A 24358-nucleotide genomic window follows, 5' to 3' on the forward strand; every position below is an offset into this window, starting at 1 on the left:
CCTCTTGCACCAGCATCTTCTTTCCTATACCACACCCTTTGGAACTTCCTGATTAAAGCAATTAGGCTTTGGTCTTACATGCAGTTCCTGAACGCAGTGGAGTTCAGCATGAGTGGAACATGAACCTTTTCTTATGAGGAAAGGCTGAGGGAGTTGGGTCTGTTTAGCTTGGAGAGGAAGAGACTGGGAGGTGACCTCATTCCTGTCGATAAAGGTGTGCAGGGCAGTGTCAGGAGGATGGAGCCAGGCTCTGCTCAATGAAGTCTAATGATAGGACAAGGAGCAATGGGTGCAAGCTGGAGCACAGGAGGTTCCATGTGAACATAAGGAAAAACTTTTTCACTGTGAGGGTGACAGAACACTGCAATGGGCTGCTCAGAGAGGTTGTGGAGTCTCCTTCTCTGGAGACATTCAAAACCCACCTGGACATATTCCCGTGTGACCTACTCTAGGTGATCCTGCTCTGGCAGGAAGGTCCCTTCCAACTCCTAATGTTCTGTGATGAACCTAGAAAATCCCTTCATACACCATACCTCAACATGAGTGCTATGAGAAAAGATCTCAAGAAGTGTGCTCAAGGTTCAGGTGACTATCTTCTTGCAAGGCGTCCTACCCAAATAACGAGGAAGTAAAGCTGATTTAGAAAAAATACAGTGGCATGGCACTGGCACAGGTACTGGCACCATCCAACAGGCCACAAAGACAGTATCTCGCTCAGATGCTGGCCACTAGAGCTAGACACATTGAAGAAACTAGGAGGACAGGACAGGAGTACTAAAGGACAGTCCAGTTAAGGCAGTTATCCTCTCACACCAGCCTTCAGCCTGCAAAGTGTTACATGCCCACAAAGATGAGGCTGTGCAAGGTGGTTTGTTGAGCAGATGTGTGTCTCACTGAGTCCATCGCTGGCTCATTCAGCTCAGGAGGAGACAAAGATAAGGTTATCAGATGCTGGAAGATATGATCATCTCACTTTCCAGCACAGAAGATGGTCACAATACTTTCCAGCACCTGTTTGCAGGTTACAAAGCTGGTGCCAGCCTTAGGTGAATGCAAGGTTCCCAGCCAAATGCTATATCAAGCAGATAGCATCATCTGTCATTTTACAACCACACTACTGCAGTTTTTCCTTCCTATTTTGACCTCGCTGGCTTTATGCTGAATGCAAAAAGAAAGATCATCTCCAGGTGAACCCAAGAAGAGACCCTCCTTTGAAAGCCAGTTCTTACACTTTATCATCTCCTTTCTGTAGTTATAAAATCCTGAACACTTTATGTAGCAATCATATGACCAAGAATTAAAAGTCAAACACAACACAGAGTAAGTGTTCTCAGGTGAGCCACTATACTCTTTACATTCTTGATTTGTTGGCTTCTTTGCTGAGCAATCGTTAGCTAATTAGTGGGCTAACTATAGAACATCAAAATCATTACATCTGCTCAGACATGGCTGTTGAGGGGAAAAAACATTGTTTCAGATCTGAGTTAAAATGAAAGTGTACACAATGATAGCTTTCAGGAGATTTCACCACACCTTTGCATCAAGCATGCAATTTTTCACACAAATATGTCCATTACTGTTTTTAAGAGGACTGCACAGCTGTATTATCTGGCACCAGAACCCTATCTTCAGGGTATCCTCACAGGCCTTGTAATACATTTGAGAAGATTTGGGGTCCTCGGTTCAGTCTCTGAAACAGTCCAACAGATCAGGTAACAATTAAAAAGACAGAAGCAGTCTTGCCACAGAACTCTTGGTTTCATTGCTCGTGCAGCCCAGACGCACACAGTGAGCAAGGTTCAATACCAAATGCTACTGCAAAAGGGTTTGCCGGTCTTCTAGGCAATGTGACAGCCCCCAGAGGGGACAAGACAGAGCTGTCCACTGTACACTGCCTTGGGATTCACAACACATGGTTCACAGCGAGAACCTCTGTATCCAGGAATCGTTACAGAGCATCCTCCTCTGCATCAGCAACCTCTTAAGTTCATCACTGTACCAACACAGAAGTGAATCTCTCCCTGCTGATAAATGGCAAAGTACTTGCCAAAACCAGAGAGAGTGCCCTCTATTCAGAGCAAGCAGTGCAGCACCCACAACAGGCAGCCAAGGTGTAAGAGCCGCTCTCAGAAGTAGCAGTGACAACAAGTATTTTAAAAAACTATGAAGAAAACTCAATAACATTTTCTGAGGGATCTCATGTTTTTTTCTGAAGAATTGTTAGAGAAATGCCTACTCCTGTTACAGGTAGAGGTACTACTGTTGCTAGGTAGTGCCATTTTTTGTTATAGCACAGCTGAGAGCAGTTAGGCAGTTTAGATATGACTGTGAGGAGCCCAGTGCACATTCTGGGGGCCATCAGGTCCTGCAGCCTAAACACAACCCTTGATTTAATGAATAGATGAATTTTGCTAAACCACTTCAAACACAGGAATGTTTTCCAGATCTGTGCACATGCTGTCAGTGTATTTCCATGAAGTCTCATTCCAAAGTGATCACAATGCACTTTGTCAGACCCAGGGAAAACTGCACCCCAAAGCCCCATGCCAATAAAGCCAGTACTGCTTTCTATGGCTTTTTGCACACTGATGACATCTTTGACACCTACCTTGATTTGTACTAAATGATCCTTTCTGTGACAATTGTTCACTTCTCTTGAACAAGGTTTTTTCTATATTTCTCTGCCTAACTTCCCACCACAAACAAAAACCACTTCTTTCTCTCCACCAAACACACTAATTCTTTGCTCTCTTGTCCTCACTAGCCCCTCTTTGCTGTGACAGCAGCGATCTCAGTCCTAAAGGAAAGGCTTGAAGCTAAGAAAGACGCACAGCAAGACTACAAGCTCTTTCACTGCATCCTTTCCTGCTCAGTTGCCAGTGCCATGGAACTTGTAACACGGCAGCACGTTGGTGCAACATCAGAATTTTGCAGCATTTTCCATTAATTGGGTAATAATTAGGAGGTCTCAAAAGAATGTCTCTTCATTTATACAGGGACTGTCCTTTCACAAATGCATTGCAAGTCTGTCTAACTTGTAAGCCAACACAGCCAAACTCCATGGGGCAGAAAGGGAAATTTTATTAAAAAAAAAAAAAGAAGTGATTGTTTTCAATACATCCAGAATGAAACTCTGCAGCAGGCAGTGGGACCACTTCTGCAATTACACACAGTGTAATGCCCCGGTAATCCATGAGGAACTAGTTCGGGACCTGCTGAGCCACTTGGACACTCACAAGTCCATGGGACCGGATGGGATCCATCCTAGGGTGCTGAGAGAGCTGGCAGATGTGCTAGCTAGGCCACTCTCCATCATTTTCCTCCAGTCCTGGCTCACAGGTGAGGTCCCAGGTGACTGAAACTGGCCAGCGTGGTCCCCATCCACAAGAAGGGTCGGATGGAGGAACCTGGAAACTCCAGGCCAGTCAGCCTGACCTCATTGCCAGGGAAAGTGATGGAGCAGATTATCCTGGTGGCAATAACTGCGCACCTGAAGGATGGCCAAGGGCTCAGGTCCAGCCAACATGGATTCAGGAAGGGCAGGTCCTGCCTCTCCAACCTGATCTCCTTCTATGATCAGGTGACTGCCTGGTGGATGTGGGGAGGCTGTGGATGTGGTCGGCCTGGACTTCAGCAAGGCCTTTGACACCGTCCCCCACAGCAAACTGCTGGCCAAGCTGTCAGCCCGTGGATTGGACCACTACACTCTGTGCTGGGTTAGGAACTGGCTGGAGGCTGAGCCCAGAGAGTGATGGTGAACGGTGCCACATCCAGCTGGCAGCCAGGCACCAGTGGTGTCCCCCAGGGATCAGTGCTGGGCCCTGTCCTCTTCAACATATTCGTTGATGATCTCGATGAGGGGGTCGAGTCAGTCATCAGCAAGTTTGCAGATGACACAAAGTTAGGGGCAGATGTTAGTCAGTTAGAGGGTAGAAAGGCTCTGCAGAGGGACCTCGACCGACTGGACAGATGGGCAGAGTCCAATGGGATGGCATTCAACAAGTCCAAGTGCCAGGGGCTGCACTTTGGCTACGGCAATCCCATGCAGAGCTACAGGCTGGGGTCAGAGTGGCTGAGAGCTCCCAAACAGAGAGGGACCTGGGTGTGCTGATCGACAGCCACCTGAATATGAGCCAGCAGTGTGCCCAGGTGGCCAGGAGGGCCAATGGCATCCTGGCCTGCATTAGGAATAGTGTGGCCAGCAGGAGCAGGGAGGTCATAGTGCCCCTGTACTCTGCATTGGTTAGGCCACACCTTGAGTCCTGTGTCCAGTTCTGGGCCCCTCAGTTTAAGAAGGACATCGAAACACTTGAACGTGTCCAGAGAAGGGCAACAAGGCTGGGGAGAGGCCTTGAGCACAAGCCCTATGAGGAGAGGCTGAGGGAGCTGGGATTGTTTAGCCTGGAGAAGAGGAGGCTCAGGGGTGACCTCATTGCCCTCTACAACTACCTGAAAGGTGGTTGTAGCCAGGAAGGGGTTGGTCTCTTCTCCCAGGCAACCAGCACCAGAACAAGGGGACACAGTCTCAAGCTGTGCCAGGGGAGGTTTAGACTCGAGGTGAGGAGGAAGTTCTTCACCGAGTGAGTCATTCATCATTGGAACGGGTTGCCCAGGGAGGTGGTGGAGTCCCCATCCCTGGAGGCGTTCAAGGGGAGATTGGACGTGGCACTTGGTGCCATGGTCTAGTCATGGGGTCTGTGTTGATAGGTTGGACTCGATGATCCTCGAGGTCCTTTCCAACCTAAGTGATACTGTGATACTGTGATACTTCAGAAAATTTTTGAAACATAACATAATGAAGGCCCTCGATCAATAGGCTAAGTGCAGGGTCCTGCACCTGGGTTAGGGCTACCCCCATTATCAGTACAGGCTGGTGGGTGAAGGGATGGAGAGCAGCCCTGAGGAGAAGGTCTTGGGAGTACTCATGGATGGAAAGCTGGCTATGAGCTGACAATGTGCAGTTGCAGCCCAGGCAGCCAGCCACATCTGGGGCTGCATCAAAAGAAGCATGGACAGCAGGTCGAGGGAGGTGATGCTGCCACTCTGCTCTGCTCAGGGGAGATCCCACCTGGAGCACTGTGTCCAGCTTTGGTGTCCTCAGAATAGATGTGGCCCTCCCAAAAGAGGGGTACAAAAATGACCACAGGGATCAAACACCTCCCTTGTGAGGAAAGGCTGAGGGTGTTGGGGTTGTTCAGCCCAAAGAAGAGAAGGCTCAGGGGAGACCTTATTGTGCCCTTTAAATACTTAAAGGGAGGCTCTAAGAAATTTAGGGACAATCACTTATAGCAGGGCCCGCTGCAATAGGACAGGAGATAGGGGTTTTAAACTAAAAGAGGATTCAGACGAAATACAAAGATGACATTTGTTATGATGAGGGTGGTGAGACCCTGGAGCATGGAAGATGCCCCATCCCTAGGGCCTTCAAGCTTCCTTCCCACATGAATGCTCCTTACAGATGAGCTACAGATAAAGTCCACAGGCTATTCACTAGAATACACTTTCCACTTTGGAGCCCAGTGTTTGGAGGTCCATTTTCCCAGTGTAGCAGCACCAATTGAACATATGGCCACTGAGACAACATAATGATCATCTTGTGGCACATGCCATGGTATAAAGAGGAATTTATTCTTTCCCACTTCTTAAGTGATCTGAGACTCTCAGATTTCAATTGGAGTGGAAAAATCAGCCCCAAATCAAAAGGTCGTGGTTAAACAGCAGAGTTTGAATTTACTGCTTCATTGACTAGAATTGTGTTTTTATTATTATCCCCAATGTGAAAATGTAACTGCTCTCAGAACTGAGTAGTCTTTTTCTTCTGCCTGACTTACTATAAAGGACTTTACACACTCTTCAAGTTGTCTCGTTCCCAGATTCAATGAATACTGAGCTGAAGGTAAAGCCACAGGCGCTATCTATTTACATTGTGTCCAGCAAGATGTGATAGGCATCAACATATAATATCAAGCAGTTGCAGTGTCTTAAGGCTTTTTGCTTTTAACCTCCGAATAAACCAATAGCAGATGAGCCTTGTCAACAATTTGCTAGTTGCTTAGTACACTCTGACTACCATGCTCTAGAATGCACAATATAGATCTGGTTGGTATTAAAGTTCATAATGAAGAACATATTTACATCCTGTATTTTTCCAATCTTATTCACTATATTACAGGATTAATGGGCCTGCAGTTCATGTCAGGAGCTAAATTGTTGCAATAAAATATGAAGCATTTGCCTACTGAAAGGCTGGAAAGGGCACGGTTCATTTACTGCCAAGTCTGAAACAATGCTAACAAAAGTGTCTGTTACTTAATCTCATTCATGCCTGTGAGATTATACAGGCTGAGACTATGATGAATAAACAAAATTCAGAAACCTAAAGAAAATCCTATTCTCTTTTTGGTTTTTATTGAGCATTGGTAACAAGTGTGGCTCTGCACTGTTTTCCAGCTCACCTCAGTTATTTCTAAGGTACCTAAGGCCTCATTATAATCTACATAACACATGGAAAGCAGCGGGTAAATAAGCAAAGGAACACAGTGCTACCGGCCCAGGAAAATCACTGGATAGGCAAAGACTGTTCACAGACAGATCCAAATGTCACAGCATTTCACTTCACTGTGACATATGGATTCCTGTGAACCTGTGGTGATATCCTCATTCCACTCAGGCCAATAGAAGACAAGCCATTCATTTCATAGGGCCAGGATTGTCCCTCGATTTTCACCCTAAGAACCCTGCAGAGCAACTTAAACAGAAGGACAGTGCTCTAGAATCCAAGCATGAGGTTCTGATCATCAGGTAGCTGTTTATGGAACAAGCTTCCAAAGAACACATTGGATAAAGGCACTAAAGCCAAAACAGTGAATGCTAAGGAACAGGTCTTCCAAGTTACAAACATCAGAACAACAACAAAAAAGTAGGTAGCAAAATGCAAGCAGAAACAGAGAACTAAACAAGAGAATTGGATTTATTTCTTCTGAGGGACTTGCAGAGTCTTCACCATTGTAGCCTTGTTACAAGCCTATGCAGGGAGCAAAGGTGTAGTCCTACTTTCCAGTAAAGTAAGGTAGAGACACACAGCAGACTGAACTTCCCCAAGGTCACACAAGTTGAGAGTCAGGAAGGGAAAAGAGGTCTTCTGCATGCTGAGATACCTCCTTTATCATTACAGCCATCCTCTTCTAAATCTTTAGTAAAACCATAGATAATCATTGCAAAACCTTAATTCATAGAGCTCTTTGAAAAATTCAAATTACTAAATTTTAGAAGACTTCAAAACCCTACAAAACAGAAAAATGAAGCAATAAACCTTTTTCAATAAAGACAAGGGGGTTTTGGAGAGTGAGGGACAGAAAGAAGGTGATACTTCAAATAAATATGCAAGCTTCAGCACCAAGTTCACCAAAAAAATGAAGAATTTGCAGACAAGACTAAAGAGTTTATATAGATGTTTGGAAAAAAAGGTGAAGATAAAATGCCAGACACTATGACAGGGCTGCATATGATGGAGAGGAGGAGCAAAGCATTCTAAATAGAAATGAGGAAGGCAGAAAAGCAAAACAGGTGTATCTAAGCACAGTGGAGAAACAGCAGACTGGAAAACTTTAACTCTGGAAATACAAATATATTACCACATACATATACACTCATCTGAGCTACAGAGAGGTGTATGGAAAAGACAACTCCAACTCTCACTGCTCCCACCCTCCTCAAACATCCATTCCACCCAATGGCACTGTGCTTTGCACCCTCCATATACACAGCACCTTCAAAATATCCAACAAATACTCTGTCAGCTTTCTTCTTGTCAGCACAGGGCATCAGTTTTAGTCATCGAAGAATGATGACAGACCAGGCTTGGAAATCCTGACCTAGAACAGATGGAGTGTATTTGCTGTTCAGATGTCTATAGCTTTATCTTCTCATCTTGCAGGAATACCACTAAAAATTGAATTAAACGAAGCAGCTTCTGTATTTCAGAGCCACTTATATCACAGCAGGCAGGATCTTATCTTGAAAGAATGACATTTAACAGCCACAGGGCCTTTTTTAATCCAAACTACAATTCCTTTATGGAAAAAAAAGGAAAAAAAAAGGTAAAAAATACGTATCCACTGTAGTGGTTCAGGTGGGAAGCTGATCATGCAGTGCATCTCCAGCAGGAACTAAAACTGTTCTTTGGCAAGAGTTATTCTGTCTTAGAAACAGACGAGTCTTGTAAGGTGAGTAATAATAATCTCAGGTTAAAGGAATGATGCTGGCAGCTCTAGTGAGGTAAAGATAAATCTGTTACATGTTTTTCTTATAGTATAAGAGATATACTTCCCTTAGTTTTGAGAATGCCTTTAATTTTTTAACTTACCTGAAACCAGAAACAGTTTTCAAGTCAGTAGGTGTTCAGCTAAGTACCTTTAAAGGCAAGGCTCTTTGAAACATCTTAATTTCACAGCTCAAGTCTCAGGTGTCTCAAGCCTGTTGTCATTTTCCAAATCTGATAATGACCTTATTTTGGTATGAAATAAAACTCTGTCTGTTCTATATGGATATGTAAATTATTGCTATGCAATTAAATCGGCCTACTTGCCATGCATTAAATCAGTAGGTACTTGCATATGAAATGTCCCACCCTTTGCAGCTGACAGTCAACAAAATGTCAGGATAAAACCCCATTTAAATACTTTTTCAGACACATATCTTGTAATGAAAGAAAAAGAGCAGTAACTTCTGCACATTACAAAGCAGTGATGCAAAGTTACAGAGCTTTTGCTACCTCACCTCTGACAGACTTGAGAATGCAGAAGACCTCAGATCAGACAGAGCCAGCATATTCTAAATCTTAGATCACTGCCTTGACTGTAATGTTTTACATCAAGGTAATGTTCTACGTGAAGGTCTGTGCTCAGTCAATACACTTTGAGGCAGGGAACTTATTTATGTGCTTAGTATCCTTCTTCGTAACCATACACATGCCAAGGGCTTAACACTCCTGGATCCTTTAGCCATGTAAGCCACTGATAGAATTTAAACTGCACTGTGGCTGAACGCTACCCTCTGCACCAGGGGAACTGAGGCACAGTAGTGAAAGGAAGGCTTGCAGTGCTTGATTAAGAGCTTGACATTCATAAAAAAAAGAAAGAGAAAAGAAGAGAGAGAAGACGAAAGAGGGGAAATGGGTGGTGGTGGTGGTGGCGGCGGGGGGAACCTTCTTTGCAGACACACACAGAGAAATCCATTATGGGGGTGGTGAGGTAGAAGAATCTGGTTTTAAACATACTGATCAGCACTGTTGGTAAGAGAACCAGGCACCTTGGGTTCAGATTTCATGCTCTCACCACTAAACCACAATCCCTGCAGAGCATTTAAGCAAAGCTGTAAAATGAAACATCAAACAGCAAATGCAAAGCCCTAGGATGTACCTGAATACTATCAAGTGCATTCACCTAATCAGATTTCTCCTTGGTTAAACATATCTAAACAAAAGAGAAATTATTCCACCCAGCAGAATATCCTGGGTATCTCTACGTGGTCACTACAAGGAGAGAGCAGATAGTCTTTCTGTTACAGACTAAGCATGAAGGCCAAAATCAAGAAACAAACTAACACAGTAAAAAGTCATGATGACAAACAAGTCAGCTGTGGCTAAGTAAAAGGGTTACTGCCTAGCCCCAATTTCATAAGCTAGCTGTGCAAGATGGAAGTGCAGAAGGTGGCTAACACTAAATAGCTGTGATATTAAATCATTGCAATACAAGTCACCTGAGAGCCACGCTGTTCCTCCACAGCACTGCATCTCACTGTGTGTTTTTTCTCATTAAGGAATCTGCAAGGCTGAACTGGGACTGGGAGGTATTTTTGAGAAGAAAAAAAAATCAAGCCCAGAAAGGCAAATGCTATGCTGAACTTCACAAAACTCTAGAACTGATTATCACCTTCTGTTGAAACAGAAACTCTGTACTGAAAATGTACATGGGAGCCTCCATACGGAAGAGAAGCACTGTTCAGTGTAGGACACCCCTTGCTGGTGAAAGCAAATGCATCTCCACATTAAGGATACTCCCTGTCTGTGACACTCGAGTCTAAACCTAGAAGCATGAAATGAAGTAGTTCTTCTGAAAAATTCTAGTCTTAATCAGCTTTATTTATTTATTTCCCCCCCCAATGTGCATATAGGACTATTTCCTACTTCACGCTGCAATGATCAAACCTCAGATTCAGCAGGAATGGCTACAGCAGTGTGCTGTGGTGAAATACAGCTAGTCACACGATGTGGGCACAATCAAGAATTTGATTTTCTTCTACTCCTATCCCAATTCTGTAGCAGAGTTGAGTTTAAAAAATACTAAAATCACTTTTGACTTCTTTCTTCAGAGGTGCTAAGCATCCCCTCATGCTCATCCTCATTCTCTTTTACATCATGGAGCAACTCAGGCCTTTACATCCCCATGACTCTATTTCTACACCTCCAAGACATACTCCTCACTTCAGAGAGGTGCACAAGCACTCCAAAACACTGCCAAGGAAACAGAAAAGTGATTTTCAAAGACACCATCCCAGTAGGCATGTCATTAATAGACGGCTACTGGTTTTTCCAACCCCACAATCAGAAAACAACGTCCCTGGTGGATGAAGTATCACAGCTACTAATCTCTCCACTGGGTCTTCTCCCTGGATTTTGAGGAGTCAGTGCATGCTGAGGTTTTTTGGTTGGTGTTTTTTGGGGTTTTTTGCAGTTGTCCACATCTAAGAATATGAACCACACAAGTAGCTGTTTATCAGCTAGAGTGCATACACTGAGCTCCCACCAAGGATAAAAGCAACAGAAGGTAGATGGGGAAAAAAAAGTTAAGACTTTAGCAATTAGAAAAAGCCAGCTGCAGCTAATAAGAAGGAATTTTAAACTGGGAATTTTTTTTTCATTTTTGTAGCTGAGACAGAAGCTCAGTAAATCACTGAACTTTTCACTCTCTGCCTGCTGGTAGAAGACTGTGCATGGTAAAACTACTGCAGCTGATCAAGTAGGAACACAAGCCCTAAATGGAGGTCTTCGTTCAGGTCAAGCTTTGGCAAATTCTAATCCTTCTCAGGTGACATTACTTGTATTCGACCACATCCAGTTGATCTCTTCAAATATTTTCCTTCCTCTTCTCCTTAAGCCTTCCAGAGTGTGTTTAAGTAGCCCAGACTAATGTTATTTTACCCAATGAGCCTCATATTACACCAGGCTCAATATGCACTAGTTTCACTTAGCAGCTACTTGGAAAGCTATTAAGAGAAAACAATATGAAACCAAGCCTGTCTACAGATTCAGGTTTAATAGAGTCACATTTCAACCCTTTTCCAAGAGCTGAAAAAACCCTACATATTGATGCCACTGCTAATGTTACAATAACTGAAATAAAAGTTGGAAGCAGCACGAGTTTTTCCAGGAGTCTGATGGAAAGAGCTGAAAGGAATGAGAAGAAAAAAAAAAAAAAGAAGAAGAAAAAAGAGTTCTCAAATACAGCATTAGCAAAATGAACTCCAGCTCTTAAAAAAAGTGCCTGACTTCTAGCCTTGCTGCAGAATCTAGCAGTGATATTGCATGAGAAAGTAATACACCAGAGCAAGCACCACTTCAGAAATATAGACTATGCCTGAAACAGGCAACAGAACAAGTCAGACCAGAGCTGGCTCCAGTGTGTTAATCATTACATTCACAATTCACTCTTTGGTGTTTGTAAACATTTGGAAAGGGGGAAAAAAATGGGGAGAGAGGAACTCATATGATACAAAAACACAGCACAGTGTAGAACTTGACTTTTATAACTTCAAGCAGTTCAGATCACCCAGACAAAGTTAGTTTTTTGTCTTCCCATTCATTTCACCTCTTACCTTTTGTTTCTGCTGTGCATCATCAGCTTTTTGTTTGTTTGTTTTCATGGAAACCTGAATAGGAGGAAGAAGTGGATCGGGAGCTTTGTCAAGGCTTCTGTTGACTGGGAGTCTTTTTGAGAGTGAGAGACAGCATCAGTGAAGCTGCTGCACTCCAGTTGGAAAGCAAAGCACCTGCCTAGGAGCACCATCTCAGTTAGATGCTTCCAACACTAGAATGTTGCTTAGCATTGACATAAAAGAGGGATTTGTCTTCTATTACCACTGCCACTAACACATATATGTACTAACCAAAAGTACTACATGTGAAAGACTAACAATGAGAGCAACCCCTCTGCTCTCCTGAAGGTTCAAATGTAGAGGTAAAACCACCTCCTGAGAATGCTTCTGATGCAAGCATTAAAACATGTAATTTCGTGTTTACAGGTAAATAAACAAACCCTCTCTAAAATGTTCCTTAGGTTTAGGTTCCTTGCAAGAGTGACACATCTCAGGTCATAAGCTATTTCTAACTATTTTGCAATAACTGGCAACAGCTTTAAGCAAACTAATAACAAGTAGCTGCTGTGCTGCTTGTGAACACAACCTAAAGCAGCTTGGGCACATTGCTGTGATCCTGCAGAGTCTTGCAGAGTCAAAACTGAGTCTATGTCCATCATGTAACTAACATGCACTGTGTAAAGAGAGACCTAAACTAGGTCTACAGTAGCTGTAATGAAAGGCCAGAGAATATGTCTGTTAGGGGAGGGAAACCTGGACCAGATTCTGCTCTGGCAACCTCAATCCATAGGTCATTGTTTAAGTAGTGTCAGTGCTAAACTGCCTCATTCCAGTTGGGATCCCTAAGTGTCATCCCAATATAGGCAATGTGAAATATGATGAAACTAACTCCCATTCCTAGCTCCATGCCTGCCAGTGAAGCCACTAGCTTAAGTGGATAGGTTGATGAAGAAAACACGGCCTAGGTACCCACATCTGTTTGGAGTAGTACCAAGAAAGAAGCCAGCCCAAGTCAGTAGTACCCATCTTTGGTAAGCATAGCTGCTGTCCCAGTTGTTCCTAAGTTCCCAGTAAACTTTACCATGGGTGCATGAGTGTTGTCAGCACCACTATGCATGTGCAGATTCACCTCTGCATGTACAACAGCCACTCGTCTGATGTGGCTGGGCTGGGGGGTTTGGATATTTCAGAGGTGGCAACGATACGGTGGAAAAGACCATAGATAAGAAGAGAGTGTATACTGGTTTGTAACATGCTTCAGGCAGCATTTCAGCTTGAGGAAGAAAATTGGAAGTTGATATTTTGTTGCCCCACTGCAATTCCCTGACACAACCACTGTTTTCTCTTTGCACAGTACAAGCTTCCCCCAGCATCTAAAAAGGCACAGACACTGTCTTCATTGCTGCACAGTCTGCTTGGATGGTCACCTTCACGAAACTGCCCAGGGACTGAAAAAACAAACACCCACCACACCTACTCAGGCAACACCTAAAATGTGGTATCACAAGCTATTTACCTTTCAGGTCCTTTCCTCTGATTCTACTACATCCTTCTGGGGCTGTTTTTTATCCAGATAGAGAAACTCTCAACACTGTTTTTTAAAAAGTAGACAACAGTTTCTGCAAGGTAAATCTGAGACTCCCAATCCCTAAACCACGTGCTCTGGATTATCTTCACATTTACATTTTTTAATTCTAGAGTGTAAAAATTATTTTTAAAAAACAGAAGATCATACTAGAAGGATTTTCATATGCTTTGGATTTATGTTAACCATAAAAGAGATTTGCTATGATCCTCTTCAAATAGCATTCATAATTCAATTAGAAGTGTTTATTCTGAAACATACTAACAGAATTGCAAGCCTTTCCTAGGTATTACCTGTGATTACCTACACTCTTTGGTACAGTAACACAAACCCCATAGAAGCAGAACGTAAAAAGGAACGAGAGCAGATAGCACAAATTCCATTCCCTCATAAAAGGACAGGCTTACAGACACATCAAGCACTTGGCTCTACTGAAACTGGTATATCAAAAAGAAATACATAACTGATCAATTATTGGATGCCAAGGTTTGCAAGCTGCCTGCTATCAAAAGATATATCTCCTATTACAGTGAAGCAAAGAGCATCAGCATTTTTTGCACTGCTCACCAGATCATAACAGATGAGCTCTCAAAAACCTCCCTCTGATCACATAATCAAAGTACCTAACTCTGCTTGCCCTCAAGAGAAAAACAGACTTCTCTTTCTAAAAACATAGTGTCTGTAGTCTGTGCCCTGAAAAGGCAGACCGATTTTTGAGGCTGTCATGACTGCAGCATGGTGTGGATAACAGCAGCAGCTTCAACTCAGTCCATGATGATGAGTTAGAATCCAAGCACCACGGTGTCATAGCACAGGCCTGTCCTATGCACCACACCAAAAATCACCTGCAGACGTGCTTCAAACCTACCTCTACTGTCCCCAAAAGTGATAAATTTACTCCATATGCACAATGTGACTTTGCAGCACCCAGCTGATGCTTCCCAAAGCATTTCATCTGCTAAACAAGTACTACAAAGACAATGAGTATGCAAACCATAGCAACACCTAATCTCAGTGTCTAATGCAGGCCATGATGAAAAGGTCAAGCTGTTATACTTGTGCATTATCAGCAGCCAACATGTATGAAGTCATGCTTTTCACTAGGAAAAGGATTAGCAAATACTTGGAGCCTAGACAAATACAGAAGGTTCTCCAACTGTGCTTGAACAAAAGTTTTGAGGTGAAAAGAGAGGGCATGCCTGAGGTATTTAATTTAGTATTAAAAAAAAATAAATAAATCTGAAGCTAAATAAATCTCTAATATGAAGTAAAACTTTCAGGCACCGTATGTGTTCAGGTTAAGAGCTGCACCAACACAAAATTAATACACACGAGAAGACTAGATGTGGCAGGTCCCTTCCTATTTGAAGCTGATAGCAGATTATGTTAGGGACTAACAGTGAAGATGTGTACATCTTAACTACAAATATAATAAATATAAAGCAGCAATAGGACAAGGGGGAACGGTTCAAAGCTGAGGGAAGGTAAACTTAGACTGGATCTTAGGAAGAACAAGTACAAGAGCAGTGAGACTCTGGAACAGGCTGACCAGGGAGGTTGTGAATGCTTCCTCCCTAGGGGTGGTCAAGCCCAGGCTGGATGAGGTCTTGAGCAGCCAAGTCTAGTTGAGAGGTGTCCCTGCCCACAGCAGGAAAGTTGGAACAGATGATCTCTAAGGTCCCTTCCAACCTAAGCCATTCTATGATTAGCTGAATTTAGGGTATGCTTTATCTGAGTAAAGGTAGGCAGACACCTACTGCAGGATGAGTTAAATTGCACCATGGACTGCACCAACATCAGTTAGAATGTAGAGATTCATGTTGCAGATAATTACACTTAGTCACATGAATCCCACTCCTGGAGCATATAACCAAGGATGCATTTTTGGAAGGCAGTGTCATGGGCAGATATAATCTTCCAAGTTTATGCATGGTGCACTGGGAAAAATTGGCAGCTCGTGATGGTCTGCAGGTCTGACCAGACAGTCCTGTCTCATCTATGGTTAGCTAAGGTTTTTAGGCATTAAAAAATAGCTAGATAATCAGAAATGAAATGCAGACACCCATAGGATGGTCAGACTCTTGGCTGAAAGAGCAAGAGAAGAACCACAACAGAGAAACATCTTACAGAAAGACCATTGTATATTTTTTTATGCCTTGAATTTTGATAGTGAGTTCCTCTTCATCTTTCTAGCTTTTATATAAGATTCTCTTTTTCATTAAGAATAGCTTATGCAAACACCACTATGCTGACATACTTTATCCTAGTTGTTATGCTGGCCTATATATGTTAAGTGACAGAAAGTGAGAAACTGCATCCTTGTGATTATCTTAGCTTCCCTATGATATTTCTTGTGTATTTGAAGCTGCTCTACTAGCAGATTTCAGTCAAGTCTTGGAAAATAAAACAAAACAAACAAAATGAAGCCAAGTTTATCAAGCATACAAATGCATGTTCTTCATCACCGTGTAAATCGCCCCCACAGGTTTTACTACAAAAGCAGAGGCTTCAAGGTCTGACCAGACACACCCATCGAGCTCACTCTTGGCGTTTTGAGCATCTCTCCTGCAAAACTCTACCATGCACTTGAGAGCTGATCCTCCTCAGTAACACTGCATCCTTCGCTAGTTCAGTGATCAGTCATTCACATAGAAGTTTTGACTTCTGCTGAGTTTTTAGTTTAAGAAACTTCTCAGATTTACCAGATAATAAGGTGTAAGCAGCCATAAGTTCAAAGGTTTGGACTTTTCAGTGGTGTTAGGATATTCTTGCTGTTTTAGTAATGATGTGTGTATCATGTGTAATAGTGAAGTAGTGTCAGGCGAAGGAACAGAAGCTACTTTATTACTAACCACAGTTTTCTGGGAAACTACTCTAGACTATGCCTTAGTTCCTCCACAAGTTCTGTTGGAAGCATTTCACGTAACACCTGAGGGAAATGTGCATCTCAACATGCAGCTTCCCTGTAAGATTTTAAGATTTAACCTGCAGACAAAAAGTTAGCTGTCCTTCAAATGTAAAACATGTTTTGAGTGTAAAGAGAGGAGGAATAGAATAGGTAAAACATTTGGATACTGATGGACAATTATAAGATATTCTTTGTAGTTTGACTTCATTGTTGTTAGGTGATAAATTGCCCTTTTGGAGTTAGCATTGTCCTTGCAGGAGTACGGCCATCCAGCCACTTCCTTATCCAGTGAGTGGTCCACTCCTCAAGTCCACACTTCTGCAATTTGGTGACCAGGATACCAAGTGGGACAGTATCAAACACTTTACACAAGTCCAGGTGGACATTACCCCCAATCTTTATACACACCCAGAAGAAGAGTATGCACCTTAGCCCTTATGACACTCCTTCAACATGAACTACAGTGATAAGTACTTGACACCCATAGTTTTTCTTTGAACTCTTGGATATAGGTAACTTAAGAGTTCCTAGTGTGAATGTGTCTTGCTCCCATTTGTCACTATTCCAACAGTAGCACCAGAAAGCCTCTCTGTACTACAGTTGAGTCTTCACATCAACACAGGCACTGCTGTCCCATGGACTTTTATTTCCTCAGGGAATTTTGCTAGTGTCCAATTTTTGATGGCTGTTTACAATAAACTCTGTTCTTCTCTGTCAGTGATTTTGCAGAATACCATCATTCTGCCCAGTAAGCCAAGGTAACAGTGCTCACTTCAGACCATTTTGGTCTCTAGTAAATACCTCAAAGATGAGGGTCTTCCCTGTGCCCCATGATATTCAGTGAAATGCTAAGACACAAAGCTGCTCATCTTGCACAGGCTGTTAAGGACACATCATAGTATCATAGTATCAGTCCGGGTTGGAAGGGACGACAAGGATCATCTAGTTCCAACCCCCCTGCCATGGGCAGGGACACCCCACACTAGATCAGGCTGCCCAAAGCCTCATCCAGCCTGGTCTTAAACACCTCCAGGGATGGCGCCCCAACCACCTCCCTGGACAACCCATTCCAGGGCTTCACCACTCTCATGGTGAAGAACTTCCTCCTCACATCTAGCCTGAATCTCCCCACCTCCAGCTTCATTCCATTCCCCCTAGTCCTATCACTACCTGATATCCTGAGAAGTCCTTCCCCAGCCTTCCTGTAGGCCCCCTTCAGATACTGGAAGGCCACAATTAGGTCACCTCAGAGCCTTCTCTTCTCCAGACTGAACAGCCCCAACTCCTTCAGTCTGTCCTCATAGGAGAGGAGCTCCAGCCCGCTGATCATCCTCATGGCCCTCCTCTGGACACCTTCCAGCACCTCCAGATCCCTCTTGTAATAGGGGCTCCAGAACTGGACACAGTACTCCAGGTGGGGTCTCACCAGGGCTGAGTAGAGGGGGAGGATCACCTCCCTCGACCTGCTAGCCACACTTCTCCTGATGCAGCCCAGGATCTGATTGGCTTTGCGGGCTGCAAGTGCACACTGAGAGCTCATGTTGAGCTCCTCGTCCACCAGCACCCCCAAGTCTCTCTCCTCAGGGCTACTTTCCAGCCAGTCCCTGCCCAGCCTGGATTTGTGCCTGGGATTGCCTCGACCCAGCTGCAGGACCCTGCACTTGCTCTTATTGAACTTCATGAGGTTGGCTTGTGCCCACCTCTCCAGCCTGTCCAGGTCCCTCTGGATGGCCTCCCTTCCCTCCAGCATGTCTGCTGCACCACACAGCTTGGTGTCATCAGCAAACTTGCTGAGGGTGCACTCAATGCCACTGTCCATGGCACCCACAAAGATGTTGAACAAGACAGGTCCCAGGACTGATCCCTGAGGGACTCCACTTGTCACTGGCCTCCACTGGGACATGGAGCCATTGACAGCCACTCTTTGGGTGCGGCCATCAAGCCAGTTCCTTATCCATCTAGTGGTCCACCCATCACACCCATGTGTCACCAGTTTGGAGACCAGGATGTGGTGTGGGACAGTGTCGAAGGCTTTGCTCAGGTCCAGGTAAATGACATCAGTTGCTCGCCCCTCAGCTATTAATTTTGTCACCTGCTCATAGAAGGCCACCAGGTTGGTCAGGCAGGATTTGCCCTTGGCAAAGCCATGCTGACTGTTCCAAATCACCTCTTCACTATTCTTTTGAGCCAGTAGTGCCTCCAGGAGGATCTGCTCCATGATCTTTCCGGGCACAGAGGTGAGTCTGACTGGCCTGTAGTTCCCTGGTTCCTCCTTCTTACCCTTTTTGAAAATGGGGGCAATGTTTCCCCTTTTCCAGTCTGTGGGGACTGCCCCAGACTGCCATGACTTTTGAAATATAATAGAGAGGGGTTTAGCAACCTCATCTGCCAGTTCTCTCAGCACCCGTGGGTGTATCCTGTCGGGTCCCATGGACTTGAACACTTTCAGGTTCTTCAGATGATCACGAACCTGATCTGCACTTACAATGGGCAGTTCTTCCTCCCTGTCCCTGGCTTTGACTTCCATAACATCAGGAGTGTGGCTAGAGGCCCTTGCAGTGAAGACTGAGGTAAAGAAGTTATTAAGTACCTCAGCCTTTTCCTCATCACTTGTGACCATGTCACCAGTTTCCTTTCTGAGGGGGCCCACACCTTCCCTAGTCTTCTTCTTCCCATTAATATACCTGTAGAAGTTCTTAGTGTTCCCTTTAACCTCCCTGGCTAGATTCAATTCAAACTCTGCTTTGGCTTTCCTAACCGGGACTCTTGCTGCTCGGGCAGCTTCCTTATATTCCCCCTGTTCTACCTGTCCTTCTCTCCACTTCCTGTAGAGGTTCCTTTTAAGTAATAGTGTGTCCAGTAGCTCCTTGCCCATCCAGGCAGGCCTCCTAGCATTCTTACCTGCTTTTCCCTTTGTTGGTATACAGAGCTCCTGGACACAGAGGAGGTGGTCCCTGAATACTGACCAGCTGTCCTGGGTCCCTCTTCCCTCCAGGGCTTTGTCCCACGACACTTTGGCTATCAGATCCCTGAAGCCATCAAAGTCTGCACGCCTAAAGTCTAGGGTTGTGAGCTTGGAATACTTCCTCCTGATTGCCCTGAGGAGATTAAATTCAACTGCTTCATGGTCACTGCAGCCAAGGCCGTCTATGAGCCTCACATTGCTTACCAGCCCTTCCCTGTTGGTGAGAACAAGGTCCAGCATAGCACCATTTCTTGTTGGTTCCTCTACCATTTGGAGGAGGAAGTTGTCTTCTATGCAGTCCAGGAACATCCTGGATTGCTGGTGCCTTGCTGTGTTGTCCCTCCAGCAGATGTCCGGGTGGTTGAAATCACCCATGAGGACCAGGGCTTGTGACCTGGAAGCCGCTTCTATTTGCCTGTGGAGGGCCTCATCTGCTTGGTTCTGCTGGTCAGGTGGCCTGTAGGAGACCCCCACAGTAATATCTCCTTCCCCTGTCTTGCCTTTAATTTTAACCCATACATTCTCAACCAGCTCATCATCCCTCTCCAGGTGGAGCTCCACTGATTCCAGCTGGTTATTGACATAGAGGGCAACACCTCCTCCTCTCCTTCCCTGCCTATCCTTCCTGAAGAGTTTATACCCATCCATCCCTACATTCCAGTCATGGGAATCATCCCACCAAGTTTCAGTAATAGCCACTATGTCATGGCATCCCAGCAATCTGCAGATAAAACTTTTCACTGAAATGAACAAGAGCATAGGTATCCAAGAGAAAGGAAAAATCAAGGTACACACTTGAACACGAAAGGGAAAGGAGGTGCTTTGGCATTAGGCTAAGCCAGGTGTGAGACTATACCACTGACCTTTAAATTATGTATCCCTTAAATATAATTTAGAATAGCTTCTGCAGGAAAGACAAATAACCATAATTATCTGCTCAGGACAGAGACTTCCAGAAGGAAAATTTGCTGGAGTAATTGAAGGGAAGTAAGGTTCTGCTCTGAGCCAACTATGCAAAGCAATATTCCAATGAGCTGCAAAAGTTACTGAGAGCAGCAGTGGAGTTAGCAGCATCTGTAGACTGTAATTCATTTACTAACTTTTAAATGAAGTGACTGACAAAACACAAATTACTGTCAGGTAGGAACCACATTCTAAGCCTGAAGTTTTCCTTCCACTTCTACTGCAGTCTTGCACTTTGGTTTGGGAAAGCAGGCGAATGAAGAAGAAATCTGGGGAACGTCCCCGTCCAGATTTACTGAATTCTTGTTTAGAAAAGCATTCTACATGAGCTACAAATCCACAAAAACTCCGACACAGGCATACATATTTAAGGTTTACTATACATTTATCTGCTTAAAAATACAAATAATTTTAAAAAATCAACTGCACATGGTATTTGCCCACAATTCCAGACTGAATGCAATTGATTTCTACCGCACAGGAGACTTAATCTATGCCAAAAAAATTATTTCATTAAGAAAATGATATTATGGAGCATCTGAGATCATGTAACAGACAAAACAGAATGCCAGAGAAATTTTAACTGCCAGTACCCCACAGTGAATGCCTGATTATTTGCAGATGGGATATGGAAAAATTGTGAAATTATTGGAATTTTGAGTCCTGTAAGAAAGCATTACTTCAGACTGCATGTGTCATGGCAAATGTCTATTATAATTTGAATACTTTCTGAGATTTTGCTTTCAGTGCTTAGTACTGGCTATGCTTACTTCCTTAGTCTTATTAACTGAAAAAGACTGCATTCTTCAAAGCAAGAAACAAAACCCTTCGCACAAACCAGTGCCAGTAAGTCAACTGTCAATACTGATGGTATTTATCCAATAACTAAACTAAAACCCAATTTAAATCAATCTCCTTTGGAAAAGCCAACTGTTCAACAAGCATAACAATTGATCTAAGATCAATCAGCAAACACAAGATCAATTAAAACCAGCTTAAGTTATTGTAGGAGGACAATTCACACAACTGGAGTTTGATGTCTATTCATTTCAGTACTCCCACAATGCAACCCTTAAGCTTCGCTGTAAAGCAGAATGCCACCATCACCCTCCGCTGTCTAGCCAGCATTCTAAGTAGTTCCACATTTAATTAAAGACACAGTATACCCTTTGTTAGCACAGATAGTCTGGTCATTTTAAAGCGCTGCTATCGTTTTAGCCACACACACAAAAATTAAATTCTGAAAACCATCTGTTGGGGGAAAAAAAAAATCCTTTATAATTTTATTTGCACTACTCTGAAGGTGACATATGAGCCAAAAGAGCACAGCATTTTCCTTTCACGGTTTTATTACTGTTTGTACCAGCTTAACACTGGAGATGTCAGCTCCTTCCCCTTCCAAGTAAATCGCACTAAAAGTGCAGTTCTTTCAGAAACAAGAATTTCTCAGTAGCTGAGCCACTTGATTTTCAGCTAACTTTAGAAATGGAAAGTGGAGACACGGCCAAGAAAAATAACAAGGAAAAGGATAGCAAAATGGTATAGAATATGTAAATAACAAATATTTTATACTAAAAGAGTATCTCGCCCCTTCCAGGCAAACCCAAAGCCCAAGTCCCAGGCTGCCCTGACAGCCGGGGCACAGCTGCAGTAACAGTTTCGCCCACACGGGTGCTGTACTGGCACATCTCACCGCTCCGGCTCCCGAGCTCCGTAATCCCGACACCAGCATGTTAGGAAAACAGATTAAACCCTAACGCATAGCTCCTCTCGTTTCTCCTCAAAGCGATCGGCAGGCTGTGAGCAACAGTGGACAGCAGAAATACCCTCGGCGCTGGGAAAGGCAGGATTAGCCCCGCCGCCGCGGCTTCCCCCGGACTGAGCCGCCCGAGCCGAGCGGCAGCAGCGCGGAGGGGCCATGGGATGCCCAGGACGGACGGGGAGAAGCCGCCTTTGTGCCTCGGAAACACGGTCATGCTAAACACGGTCCAAAGAACACAGCCTCAAAGTCCGCCTCACGGACAAGGGAGCTGACAGTGAGTTGCGGGCTGCTGGAAGCTGGCGAAGTACGATGGTGAAACCATCCGCTTCCACCCCTCGTTGTGGCCGAGGGTCCGGCGGTCGCTGCCGGCAGTGCCCTTCCCGTGGCGGCCAGCTTCCAGGCAGACCTCCGGCTCTGCCGGCCACGCGGATTAGGAGGAAGAGGACACGGCCGCGGCGGGGGGCTGGGTGTGGCGAGGGACTCGCACCCACCACCTGACGTCCCCGGAAGCCCCACGCGGGTGGCAGAGCAGGCGCGCCACTCTGGCCGGTCCGTTCCCACTGAAGCTCATGTCTGCGCCTCTCCTCCCGGCCGGGCTCCGCAGAAGGAGGGCAGCGGCCACCCTCACGGAGGGATCGCCTTCCCGCCACCAGCGGGCGGGCAGCCGGGGAAGCTGGGGCTCACCTGCCGGAGAGGTCCCCTTCTTCGACTTGGAGGGGACGGGCGCGCAGTCCTCCGATAGCTGCCCTCCTGCCTCGCAAGCGTTCCTGCTCGCAGCCCCGGGCGGCTGTCCCGGGTGAGCGGACGGCACTACTCACCTCTCTTGCTGCGTCTCCAGCGGCCGGTTTGGCAGTGGCCGTAATCCATACAATTCAGAATGATCAAGGCAAAAGAGAAGAGGCGAAACTGCATCCTGGGCCGCGGAGGGTGGGTAGCCTCCTTCGCCGGCAGAGAAGAGCGGCAGATGCCGGCTGCGTGCGGGGCTGTGAGCCACCCCGGGCAAGGAGGGGCCGGTGGAGCGCCGCGGGGCAGCGCCTGCCGCGTGGACCGGCAGCAGCTCACACGCTTCGTGCTCCTCTCCTCGGGCGCTGCAAACTCACAGCCGCTTCCAGCATCTCCCCTGCACTGTGGAGAGAGAGAGAGAGAGGAAAAGCTTGGCTCCGGCTTTCCTGGTGCTCCCCCCTTCTCCGGCTCTCCCCGAGGAAACAAAAAGAGAAATCAAAAACCCAGGTCGGAGCCGGATCGGGGCCCCTGAGCAGTCCCCGAGAGCCGCAACTTTTCCGCGCAAGCCGCGGGCGATAGGCAGCGATCTGCACCCCGGTGCGCCCGGGGGACGGGCTGTCAGCCGAGGCAAAGCGCTATTTATCCCGGCGCAGGGGCGCACCCCGCCCACAGGCGCTCAGGTCGCGGGCACGCCGGGGTTCAGCTGCCCCCCCCCCCCTACCTTCTGCGGCGCGGTCCCGTGGCCATCCCGCCCCGCCGCCGGGTCCGGAAAGCGGCTCCGCGCCGCGGGGCAGAGCCCCGCGTGCAGGCGCGGGCCGGCGGCCGCTGGGGCTCAAGCGCGGGCTTGGCGGGGCAGGCGGGGGGGACTCCCGGCCACATGCAGGCGGTGTCCGCGGCGAGCCTTCCCCACACATACACACGCTCGGCTCCGCCGATTCCCCCGGCCGACCACCTCCGCCCGCTGCTTTTAGGCGGCGAGGCGGGGGCTGTCACCCGGGGGCAGCGGCGGTGCGGCACCGCGCTGGGCGGGTGGCGCTGGGCCCGCGGCAGCCCGCGCCGCGCCCCCGCCCCCATCGCCGCCGGGCCCTAGCGCCCGCCCGCCCCGGGGACCGCCGAACCTTTTGCCCTGAGGCTCTTCTTCGCCGCTCTTCTCCCTCTCTTCGCAAAGCCTTTTCCCTGAGCTGCTTGCAGCCTTGGGAAACCTTGTCCTCCTCACTTCTCTGCTCCTGTTTTCCTTTCTTGTTTTCCTACAGTGTTTGACGATTGGCTGTCTTCCTTTCTTCTTTCCATGGTTTTAAGACCTTGATTCGTTTATTTTCTTCATCTTTTGGCTTCCTAAAACGTGATCTCGCACATTCCAAAGCCTCTTATTTGAAGCGCCCCTTCCATTGTCTTGGGAAGATGGCTCTTGAAGTCCTAAGCAGAACTTTAACAAGTGATTTTTAACTGTTTCTAGCCACATCTCTACTTTGTGAAAGTATCGGTGGGCTGGTAAAGCAGCAACCCCATTAGTATGGATAACAGAGGATGAAATCACGGAGTACCCAAGAAGTTCCAGAGAATTTAGCTCGGATGCAG

General features: G+C 45.9%; 1 protein-coding gene across 1 annotated transcript in view; it reads right to left on the reverse strand.

Annotated features, from left to right (window-relative positions):
- The window catches only part of RSPO2 (R-spondin 2), a 90900-nt gene extending 67139 nt beyond the window's left edge, over nt 1-23761 (reverse strand). The window contains 5 exon segments of the mRNA XM_068161287.1: nt 22876-22978; nt 22980-23065; nt 23068-23185; nt 23187-23250; nt 23502-23761. Coding sequence (XP_068017388.1) covers nt 22876-22978; nt 22980-23065; nt 23068-23185; nt 23187-23250; nt 23502-23659 — 529 coding nt within the window. The 5' untranslated portion in view covers nt 23660-23761.
- Between the last annotated feature and the right edge of the window lie 597 nt (nt 23762-24358).

The sequence above is a fragment of the Melanerpes formicivorus genome, unplaced genomic scaffold (genome assembly GCF_026170545.1).
Source record: "Melanerpes formicivorus ecotype bairdi unplaced genomic scaffold, bMelFor1.0.p_v2 SCAF_56, whole genome shotgun sequence".
NCBI classification, from domain to species: domain Eukaryota; kingdom Metazoa; phylum Chordata; class Aves; order Piciformes; family Picidae; genus Melanerpes; species Melanerpes formicivorus.